This window comes from Thrips palmi, unplaced genomic scaffold, assembly GCF_012932325.1.
Source record: "Thrips palmi isolate BJ-2018 unplaced genomic scaffold, TpBJ-2018v1 HiC_scaffold_7, whole genome shotgun sequence".
Classification (NCBI taxonomy): Eukaryota; Metazoa; Arthropoda; class Insecta; order Thysanoptera; family Thripidae; genus Thrips; species Thrips palmi.
Window position 1 is genome coordinate 1665415 of NW_023144634.1, and position 12130 is coordinate 1677544.

General features: G+C 43.3%; 1 protein-coding gene across 1 annotated transcript; it reads left to right on the forward strand.

The window, feature by feature from the left end:
* The first annotated feature begins 4922 nt into the window (after positions 1–4922).
* LOC117652702 (oocyte zinc finger protein XlCOF6-like) lies at positions 4923–11709 on the forward strand. The gene is made up of 3 exons (XM_034397794.1): positions 4923–4946; positions 7641–7799; positions 11228–11709. Exon 3 carries the CDS (start codon positions 11242–11244, stop codon positions 11707–11709), a length of 468 nt encoding a protein of 155 aa, XP_034253685.1. The 5' UTR covers positions 4923–4946; positions 7641–7799; positions 11228–11241.
* Positions 11710–12130: the final 421 nt, after the last annotated feature.

Sequence of the window (12130 nt, forward strand, 5' to 3'; positions counted from 1 at the left end):
CTTAAAGTTTAAATTTATGGTCATAAAATGGAATCCACTTCAAAAAAGGTAAGGATTATATTATTAAACTATTAAATTTACATAGTCGTCTTGGGAGTACCACTTATTTATAGTCCAAATGTCAGCATGGTGTCAGGGAGGTTCGGTTCCCCCCTTTACGACAAAATAAATTTAAGAATTTAATATTAAGGAGTCCTGTTCATGTTGGCAATAGCTACAATATTTAGTTTTTCTCTTCTTTTCTCTGCCACTTCATGTTCAAACACGTCATAATTTTGGTCTGAATATTATCTTGAATGCAATTCAACGACCATTATATAATTTATTGAAAGATGTATGCATTATTTGCGGAAGGAGTTTCAAGTATCTTTTTAATGAAAGGGATAAAGAATCTGAATTAATACATCAGTGGCTTCAAAGGGCGCTTTGAATGACACTGCACATCAATTTAATATCTTTTTATTTTATTGAATCTTTTCATCTAGTGAAATGACAAACAGAAAAGCCAATGGGGAGGCTCTGAACCCTGATTATGTGAGGCAATTGGCTCGCAGACAGGTTCAGGCGGAGTTCCAACATATATTGCGGCACAATCAACAGCCAGCAGAAGTTGCTGTTGAGCCGCCACCAGATCCTCCAGAAGAGCCTCCTACGGAGCATCCCCCAGAGCCTCTACAAGATCCACCACAAAGATCCTCCACAAGAGCTGTTTGCAGAGCAAGGGGAAGCTGATGATGTTGACGATGCTGACACCGACAGTGATGCCTTCTCATCCCCTGACAGCAATTTGGAAGAACTCAGTTCTGACTCTGATGAATCTGGTGGGGATGAAGATGGGTTCGTAGAGGAGGATGGAGGTCGTAATGAAGTTGATAATTCAATAATTCACTGCGCAACTGGGCAGCAACATACGAAGTACCCCATGCTGCTATTAATGAGTTGCTTGTGATTCTCCGTCCATTCACCCCAATGTCCCAGGATATGCAAAAAAGCTACTTGAAACTCCCTCGACAACTTTTGTGGACAATTTGAAGAATGGACAATATTGCCACTTTGGCCTCAAAGAGGGCATCATCTTAAGGTCCAAAAAAGGCATTAATGAAAATGTTCAGACAATATATTTGGATGTATTTGTTGATGGTGTCAAATGTTACAGAAAAGCAGCACACAAATTCACTCCTATTCTTTTCCGATCTCATGATTTTGTGGACAAGAGGCCCTATAAAATTGGTGTATTTTATGGCAGTGGGGATCCTGATCCCATTGATGGCTTCCTTGAGAAGTATGTGGAGGAAGTGGAAGAGCTCCAGGCCACAGGCATTGAGTTGAACCAAGTGCACTACAATGTTGCAGTGAAGTGCTATGTGGCTGATGCTCCTGCCACGCTCTGAAAGACCTGCCACGATCTGAAATCAGCATTAAAAAACGCAACTTTTGAGTGCTATTCCGTTGTCAAAATCGAAAAGTCGCAAATGTCGACGGCCACTAATAAGGGGCCTACGGAGAATACCACAAGCTGTTTACAGAATTTTCCGTAGCTTTTTGCCACAGTGCGGGCCTTCGGCCCGCTCGCATCACACCACCGTGAGTGGGAAAGTTATCGATGTACAATCGTGACTTAGGCCCCCTTTTATTCACAATATGCAATTCCTTACACTTTTTACTCCAACTGTCCTTAGAATATGCCCATTTCATTTGTCTCTTCGCCCTTATTCCGAAAATACCCATATTTGCCATGCTACTGCAACTCCTTGCAATAGAGGCACAGCAGGAGCGCAAAACGAGTCCGTCGCACTTTTTCTCAAAACCCATGAAGGCGGGCTCCTGGCCCCCCCTTCCGACCCCTCGTTGAAGAGGTCTTGCCAAGACCTATCCAAAACTTAAGTAAAAATTTTCAGTCGGTCGCCCCCCTTTTTTCAAGATCTTGATGTGACTAATAGACGAAGTCGGGCTCCTGGACCCCCTTTCCGCCCCCTCGTTGAAAGGTCTTGCTGAGACCAATCGAAATCTGCAAAAAAAATTTTTAGTCGGTCGACCCCTTTTTTGAAGATCCTGATCTAGCCAACTTGTAAAAGCGGCCGACGGGGTCGGGACCATGGTCCATTCATCTTGTCTCGTCGCCCCGATTCCGAAAATCCCCCTATGTCCCCTGCTAGCACCAATAATGGCGGAAATCCCCCTCCCGCTCATGTAAACCATGATGCACCTGCAGCACCCCTTGTGCGACCCGGACGAGATTTGCACCACCGGATTATTTGTTTGGACGGTACTCCTGAAGTACCCTCCAAATCTGGTTACTCTAGCTAAACTCCTTCCTTGTACACAGACCCCAACAACAACAAAAACACACAGACACAAAGGCAAATGCATGGGCCCTCCCCTATTTTTTGAATAGAAGGGGGGGCCCAAAAAAACGATTTTTGGAAGGGGTTAATCTCCCCCTTTTTGGCGCCCCTTGGATTTTCAAAACGGGGAAAAAAATTGAAGATTTGCAGTTTGACCCCCTTTAAAAACCTTCATAGGTGCCTAAAACTATGCTTTGCAGCTTACGGGACGCCGATAAATTAGTTTTGGTCCGCGTTTGTGACGATTGGGACTAGAGTATCGCCTGCCTCTTCGCGTAGTACCGTGACATTGAGCGCGACAAACATCGCCCTAGGTAAATCCGGAGTTTCAACTACTCGGTTGCGAAGAATAATTTACGGAGGAAACAGATACATCTGAAGTTGAGTTTGGTACGAAGGTCATGCAATCTGCATCTGTTAAATTTTTCAAGCACAGTGCGAAAGCAGTACGCTGAAGTTGCAAGCAACACCCTCGCAACACCCTTAAAAAATCCTGTCAATCATTCGGTTTGCCCATGGTTTGTCGAATAGATGGACCCTCTCGGTCGTCGCCGAGCGAAGAAATCATAAAGCTAAAAAACCAGTAGGTAGTCTAGGCGGTCCCTTGCGTTTTGATTATTTTTGTTCTTCACTCGCGGCGACTGAAAAGGTCTTTTGGGCATGTGTATCATAGCTCAGAGTGAAAAGGTGGAGTTGCTTAAGCCGGAAGCAGACCCCAAAATTTTCGCTTGATTGCTGATGTTGAGTGAGACGTTGAACTTATAATAGGCCATTCGACTTAAGACTTAAAAACGAGAAGAATCGTTGAACCGTAAGTAAAGGGAATCGGATATAAGTAGCGATCCCTTTTGAAAGGGAGGAATATGTTTTATTCCTTTGTCAAAAAGTATTTGGTACACACACTTAAAACTCTACAAAGAACTGCTTTTTGGCCCGAGGACTTCCCGTGGTCCGATCTTGACCAAAATTTTGGGATGCAGCCTCCTTGGGGACCCTAAGAACGGCCCGGTGGCAGCAAATCCGATCCGAGCCCCCGGGGCGCTGCTGCAGGTGCATCATGGTCTACATGGGGTCGAGGAGGATCTCGGCAACGGATGCAGCTAGCAGGGCATGTAGGGGTATTTTTGGAATCGGTGCGACGAGAAAAAAAAAAATGGTGGCACTTTCGAACGAATCGGAGAAGTTCGGACCCCGGGGTTTAAATCCCAGTGGGGTATATTTTAAACTTTCTTTTCATTCGAGTTTTTGCATTGTTGCTTATGTTTTTGAGGGGCTGATGACGAAAATAACATCTATTTTGACCCTAGACCCCGGTTTTAAAATTTGTCAGGGTTAAACAAAAGGGGAAATTCACACATTGTTAATGTACGGGACGGGCCAAAATTGCCGATGTATATCGCTACTTTTCCTGTTATTGTAATACAAAGAAAACGGCGGCTTCGCAGCCTGCGAAGCAATTGTTTGTAATACGAACGATTTTCTTTGTAATGCAAAGGAAAAATTCTCCGTAGCCTACGAAGAACTTCTTCGCAGCCTGCGAAGGATTTTTACTTCGTATCACGAAGAAAATCGTTCGTATTACAAACGATTTCCTACGCAGGCTGCGAAGCCGCCGTTTTCTTGGTATTACAAAGAGCAGTTCTTTTTAGGAATTTATCTGTGCATGCTACATTGAATCTTGCTACATTGAAGAGCCTGTCAGTGCTACTATCATTAAAGAGTCGGCTCTGTCAAAACCCCCAAAAAATTAGACTTATGTTACCGTGTCCGATCACTACCGTTCTCCATCATCGTTTGACGCTCTCCTAGTGTCCGAACGTTTCCCCCAACGCGGTCGCGGAAACTGATTTGTGAGGGGACGTGGGGGTTTTCCAGCGGTGCTGCGATCTACGACGAAATCCAGACGGCAACGGATAACCCTTAGGTAATTCAGTCTGTGAGGTTCACTGCAAGAAAAAGCCACAACAAAAGTACACAAATTTCTGGCAAATTTTTTATCAGGTTTTTAGTGTACTTTCAGAGTACAACAATTGTTGTACAAAGTACAATGGAACCGGCATGACGAGTGCTGTGTAGTCCGGCCTCGTTGTGGTTTGTACAATTCTCGTTGTACTTTCTGCAATCCCTGGTGTACTCTTATTTTACATCTTTGTTGTACATTTGTTGTTATTAACACTTTTTCTTGCAGTGTTTCCACTCCCGAGTCTTTTGTCATACTTTTGACTATTTGCTGCGCCGCTGGACGACTGAGTCTGTGTCGATTGGGGCAGACGGTTCTGGCTGTGGCGGGCTGGAAGGTGGGCGCGCGTAGCCGCGTGCCGGCGTATCAGACTCGCCATGTTACGCTAGGGCGGTGGAACCGCGCCGTCCGTCAGCGCCCCTCCCCTGCGGTTAAGGCGTTTAGGGTTTGGGTAGAGGGTAGGGCATTGCGACGGTAGATTTGACCGGACGCTAGACATTATCAATCCAACATTTCAAGTTCCAAGTAAGTTGAGGTTTTAGCAGGTTCGTATACACGGCATGCGCGCCCCGGACTGCGATGGTGGGAAAGTGACGGTCAGTTGGATCGGTCCAAGTTTCGGATCAAGATCTTCCGGGCCGGTATTGAAGCAAACTAATTCATGCTCCAGTCAAGCATGCTGTAAGCGTAACTCTAGCAGACTCTCGAGCAGACTGCAGGCGTCAGTTAGGCATAGGGTCATGGTCATGCTTGAAGACGTTACGCTTGAGATGAAGCAGGAATTCCCCCGGGTGTTAGGGAAAATGGGGCGGATGACCCTGTTGCGCTTGATTTCAGGATTTACACCTAGATTGTTAAGGTCAGGTTGATCACCTTATTGAATACCCGTTAAAAGTTCTAGTTTTATAAGATTTGGTGTTTTTGGGGATCGTATTCATATTTTTTCACTTACAAATTTAAAACAGCCGGTGGCAACTACGAGGGCCGCCCCTGACCCTCGCAGCCGGTCGGGCCGCTGGACCGGGCGGCGCTGGCGTCGCGCCGTTTTTAGTTCTTAAAATCAAGACTTATCTATAGAAACCTTCACTGTTAAAAAAAATTTCTGAAAATTTAGACCAAATAGTCAAAAGCAGATTTTCATAACGTTGGTCTGAATATTCAGAGTAAGAATTGCTCTGAAAAATCAGACTTTGAAAATCCGAAATTATTGACCTAGTTAGTCTGATAATATAGACAAGAGAATAGTCTGAAAATTCAGACCGCAAAATTTATTTAAGCGGTAGTGCTTCTGAAATCAAAATATTCTTCGTCGGTCTTATCAATTGACCTTCCCCTGGAAGAATTGAGCTTAGAATTATACCGAAACTTGGTACTGCCTTTGAGACTCGAACCCCGGGAAACCTCCGGGTCACGAGCCAGCCACCTTGTCCGTTAAGCTGTGTGGCGCTTGTGTGCTCCGGTGAGCGTCGAGCCGACAACATGCTGCGACTCGGCGGAGCCGTCCGATAGGGGTATTGGCGGCCCATCGCGAAGTTAAGGGAGAGTGGGGTAATTCCGGACACGGGGTAATTCCGGACACTTCGATTTTCACTGGGTTTGAATGAAGATAACTCAAAAGCCCGCCTAACAGAGGAAGATAATCAGTTTAAAAGGAGAATTCCAAATCGCTAAAGTAGGAGGTCAAACCGTTTGCCTGTGGTCGCTTCACGAAATTTGAGTACCATCAAAAAAAGGCAAAAGCTGCATCTTTCCCTCGTATTTCCATGTACTTATCGTACCTTACCGTCAAGTTCAGTCCCATGACTAAAATTTTATCATATTTAATGGTCATTGGACTTTACTTTGGCGTTTCGAGAGTGCTCGTATGGCTCGCCGTTTTCTTACAGTTGAACATAAAAGGTTTTCACTACCTGTGGGGTAAATCCGGACAATAAGGGTTATTTTCTTCAATTTCCCGCATAATGTTAAGGTAGTGGGTTCAAAATTGTGGACATGCATCCCCACCGTTAAGAAGGATAAGAAAGAACGAAAAATAGCATTGCAGCTATGTTTAAGAGCTTTACTCAAGACAGTGTTGTCAATTTAGGGGTTTTGATAGAAATTATCCTTATAATATGCTTTGAGTAATAATCAAACACTTCAGTTCGCAGAAAATGTCCTTAAACGCCTTCTAAGAGCATGCCTCACATCAAAACAAGCGAAAGTAAGCTCGAGTAGTGTCAAATTTTAAGGTCGTCCGGCATTGCCCCATAGGTCGTCCGGAATTACCCCAGCCTGGGGCAATTCCGGACACGTGCAGGGCCTTTGTTTTGGGGCCTATATCTCCCTAACCGTTGCTGAGATTTGGCTTTCATGTATACCGTTTTGAAGGTAAAGGTCCATACTTTACTCTCCTGTCATAACATTTAACCCAAGAAGCATATTCAAGCTCAAAGACCAAAAAGAAAAAAAGCGTCCGGAATTACCCCACTCTCCCTTACTCATCGGTTTCCAAGTGATTCACATACCATAATCGAATGTTGTGTTTAACGACACGATTTTGACTATAGAAATAAAGAGATTTACAAATTGTATACAGACCAGGCGATAAAAAATTTGGACTGCGGTCTGAATCTACAAGAAAGACCAGAGATTTCTGAAAATTAAGAACATCAAGTCTGAATTTTCATCTGCTCGGTCTGAAAACGCATTTCAGACTGTGCACTCAAAAAATTTATACTAAAAGTCTAAATTTTAAGACTTGAGTCAAAATTCCTATTTCAGAGTAGGAAGTCTCAGACTTTTTTTAACAGTGTATTTAGAGTCAAAGATGTGACGTGTCTGGTAGAATAAAGGTCAAGGAATCGATTGGCATGCATGAAATTCGCCGAAAACGCCCAAGACGAGACGACATATTAACATTCCGCAGTCCTTACTGACCATATTTTGATACTTTTGCAGCGACTAATCCGCTAAACTTGTTTTATTAAACGATTATTCGGCTATTTTTTCAAACGTCTTCAGACTGTGAAATTTTTCATACTTGGAGAGGCAAGGGCATGGCTGCTGCCGATTTGCGACCATTTCAGTCTAATTAATAAGGTTTTCGTCTTTATATCGGTGCGAGAGTATCAAAATAGGGTCAGTAAGGACTGCGGAATGTTAATATGTCGTCTCGACAAGACGCATAAGACGAATATTCAACATGTTTCCAAAATGATGGTTTCCGCCGGGCTCACAAATGTCAATGAATATTGACAAGAGACGATTGGTTGGGACGGGGGTGATTATGAGCTTGCTCGGTTCTTATCCGAATGTAGAATGTCACAAAATTTTAAGAACGTTTGTTTTCGCAGAGTTGCCGTTCCGGGTGGAAAGAGCCAGCGATTTACCACTACGACTTCCCGGGGCTGCGACGGCGACGCTGCTCTGCCTTGTCCCCAGTCAAGTCAACTCTTCAACTTATCTGTCCGTCATCATCACTGGCGCTCCTCTGAGCCGAAGGCTTTCACCAGGTACGTTGAGAGAGAGCGCAATTCTGCACACTCAAAACCTTGCGAAGCGAGTGGATGCGTTCGTGAGCTTTCGTAAAATCTGCCTTGTTTGTTTGTAATGCGATGACTTCACTGTCAATCAAACTGCAATGACCACTGTCTATATTTTGTTCCTGTAAAATGTTCTTAGAAAAGGCTCTTTGATCGCTAAAATTAAGGGGTGGTAATTGCAAAAACGACTGCAGTATCGAAGTTATTGCTCTCCAGGGTGTGATACATCGTGGGAATCGCGAATTCTGTGTTATCGTCTAAGTTAACTTTTTGTAAATTATCTCAAAACGTATGACAGTGTCTCTCTGCATTGCAAAAACGGCTCAAATTTGAAGAAAAATAAAAATAGGCCTCGTAAAATAGCTTTCACAGCCTCTTCTTGACTGATATCTTCATATCTGCCAACACTCTTTTTCCTATGCCAAAAGAAATGAAATTGCCAGAATCTGAAGACTGGGTAGCTGATCCTTTGTCGTGAGGAAAATTTGGGAGAAACGACTAAAAGTTTACGTAAACTTCCATAACTCGTAAATTAATAGGAGCCCCCAACTTTGGAAATAAATTCATCTTATTTTGAAAAATTGTACCTAGTTTACGTACAAATTTGCACGTAACTTTCGAATGCACAATCACAGCCACAGTTATGGTCAAGCCCATAAGCATTTATTGTGCGTTTAAAAATAATCAAATTTAGCCGAGACAGATTTGGAGGAAGCGCAGAATTAGTGGGTGGTCCTCCGCTATTTGGGAGGAGGGGTAGAGGGCAAAGTGGCACTTTTTGCATTACAGGCAGGGGGAACGTGTAGGTGTTTAGCCTACATTTTAGGCAGTATCCAGATGCCGCCCCTCCCCCTTTTGGATCTGCGCTTGCGCTGCAAACATATCTGCAGGTTGCCCTCGCTACCGACGGAATCAATTTTTTTGTCATTTTATATGCGTCATCTCCCTGCTTTCTGTCTCCATGAATTGTTCTCGTTTGGCCGTTAAGGAAAATTCGGGATTAAAGCAATGTAACGTTTTTCGAGAAAACTTTACAATGACAAATTCTAACGTTTTTTAACGTTTCATAAAAGTTGAGTTATAAAAATAAAATACTTCCCAATATTACTTTTCGAAGCTAGAGAGTCATTTTTACTGCTCAAGTATGTAAAACAAATAGACAAATTTTGGTTAAAAAAAACTTCTAGCGGGGACTGAGTATGTTCCGTTGTCTTGTGTCCTTTGCACACCCCACTAAAATGACAGTAGATCAACCACTACAAACTCATCCTTGAAGAACCCTCTTTTCATTGATAATAAGTGTTTTTTCCAACGATAAACAGAAAGGAATCTGTAATAGTAGGAACTTTGTCAAAATTTGACCAAAAATGTCAATCACTCAGTTTGAGCATTTGGGGGCGGATGCGAGAGTAAGCGGAATATATCTCCATATGCACTATTGGTTTCTTTCAACTTTTATCTGTAAGTTAAAGTGAATGAAATCACAAATTAAATTGATTAGTAGCTGTATCAAATGATCAAACTAAGTGAAATTCGCCTGCGTTTATAGAACGATTCTCTTGGGGGAACGCCTAGATAAGATCTTTTGAATTGCACCCCTGGGTGATTCCATGTTAAGATCGCACACTTCCCGACTTCGATGTCTCCGATTTCGCTCATGTTTGGTGAATCGTCACCATTAGTGTATAGATGACCCTGCAAAACGGTTATGGTCAGAAATGGACCGTTCCGGAGATCTGGATACGTGATCTTATTTGGTCATTAAAAAACCGCGGTGCACTGTCACAGAAAATCACCCAAAACTCGGTTTTTTTTAAAAATATCAAAAATCCGAGGCCAGTTTTGGAAAAGAGCATAAAATTTTGCATAAGACTGGCTACTTTTTGGGTCGGTAGGTCATTATTCGTTTTTACACTCTTTCTGAACATTACTAAAAATTTCATGAGCTACCCCCAAAATACCTATGTTTTCGATTTGGCTCATATTTGGTTTAAGGGGGTCTATACAAGTGGAATAACGCCTTAAAATATTGCGACTCGTTTCGCACTCGTTTAGCCGTGGAAGGTGAAACGTTCTACAACGCACCAGAAAATCAGTTTTTTCTCGCGTTTTTTTTGCGTTTTGGCAACCGCGGAGGGCCCCCTCTCATTCAAAGCTCACGCAGTGAGTGGGAAATGCAGTTACCGCTCGCATCTGGACCTCTCAGAAGCCAGTAAATGTATTTTGTGGAAATTTCGGGGCCCTGTTGCGGACACCTCCTGTCTCGAGCCTGTTGGGCAACCAAACGTGCACGGTGCTCCTTTTTTCCTATCTTCCGATTGGGGAGGGCTCTGGTTTTTAATGGCAGGGGGCCCGGTTGTGAAAGGACGATAAATGGTGCGTATACTTGGTACTGGCCTGTTCTTTCTGACTTACTGGAAGGAGTAGAAAGGCCAAGGTGTGCGCATCAAGTTAAAGGGAAACCCTTTTTTTTTTTATTTATTTAGCGGGTGAAGTGATTTTTTTCGTTTTTTGAATGTTCTTGGTACTTTTTTTAAAAGAACAGTCCCCGAAAATTTTTTACTTTTTTGTACATTGACAAATAGGGTGCCGCGAAAAACACTTATTTCCGAACAGGGGCCCCTATGAACGATTTTTAAAGATAACCCCGATCGGGTACATCTTCAGACCCCACAACGGCCCTGAGAAGTGTAAATTTACGAAAAAAAATCGTAAATGTACAAAGTTTGTTGTAAATTTACGAAGCCCTTCGTAAATTTACGGCGGGATTCGTTAATCTACGACGGGTCTTCGTAAATCTACGGCGGACCTTCGTAAATAAACGAAGGATCTGTTGGCAATTTTTTTGCCGAAGGATCCGTCGTTAATTCCAGACGTATAATTACGAAGGTTCTCTGTATATTAACGAAGGTTCTTTGTTTATTAACGAAGGTTCCCTGTAAATTTACGAAGGATCTTTGTAGATTTACGAAGGTGCTTTGTAAATTTCCATTGTGATTGTAAAATCGACAGAGATCGTTCATAAAATTAACGAAGGTTTTTGTAAATATACGAAGACCTTCGTAAATTAACGGAGGAACCGTTGGCAATTTTTTTGCCGAAGGATCCGTCGTTTATTCCGGACATTAATTATTACAGTGTATGTATGCTCAAAATTCTTTGTTCTAACAAACTGTTTGCTTTGTAAAGCCTGAAATAGTTTGTTAGGTTTTCTCAGTGTGCTTCATTTCAAGCGTAATGTCTTCAAGCGTAACTTTATGCTTGGCTTAAGCACGAAGTGTTTTGCCCCACGATGTACAGAAAGGACTCTGTAACAGTAGGAACTTCGTCTAAATTTGACAAAAAAAATGATGTAAATGGCGCTACTGTCCCCTTATGCCTTTTTTGAATGGTTTCAGGAAGATCCCAGACCATGGAGCAAATGTCGTGCAGACGTGAAAGTAGAAGTAGGACAACCAGTTCGGAAGCCAATCATTTATCTTCAAGCGCCAAGCAGCATTTCGAAAAGGCAATAGGCAAGAGTGCTGTCGCCAACAAGATGAGCGCGGATGGCCTCCCCCAAATGCTTCTTCAGACTCAAACGGGAAGGAAACCTGTTCGACGTAGTCATCTCAAGACACACCTTCCGACCCCATCAGGAGAGAAGTCTTTTGAGTGTGCGGTTTGCAACAAGAAGTTCAGCCAAGGAAGCGTTCTCAAGAGACACCTCCTGACCCATACAGGAGGGAAGTGTTTTGAGTGTGCGGTTTGCAACAAGAAGTTTGGCCGAGTCAGCGTTCTCAAGACACACCTTCTGACCCATACAGGAGAGAAGTCTTTTGAGTGTGCGGTTTGCAACAAGAAGTTCAGCCAAGGAAGCAAACTCAAGACACCCTTCTGACCCATACAGGAGAGAAGTCTTTTGAGTGTGCGGTTTGCAACAAGAAGTTTTGGGCCCAAAGGGAGCGTTCTCAAGACACCCTTCTGACCCATACAGGACAGAAGTCTTTTGAGTGCGAAGTTTGCAGCAAGAATTCAGCCGAGCTAGCGTTCTCAAGACACACCTTCTGACCCATACAGGAGAGAAGTCTTTTGAGTGTGAAGTTTGCAGCAAGAAGTTCAGCCGAGGTAGCTTTCTCAAGACACACCTTCTGACCCATACAGGAGAGAAGCCTTTTGAGTGTGCGGTTTGCAACAAGAAGTTCAGCCTAGGTAGCCATCTCAAGAGACACCTCCTGACCCACACAGGAGAGAAGTGTTTCGAGTGTGCGGTTTGCAACAAGAAGTTCAGCCAAGGAAGCAATCTCAAGACACACCTTCTG

Excerpts from the sequence above, each read along its gene's own strand:
- LOC117652702 (XM_034397794.1), top strand. The coding sequence starts at position 11,242 with ATGGAGCAAATGTCGTGCAGACGTGAAAGTAGAAGTAGGACAACCAGT.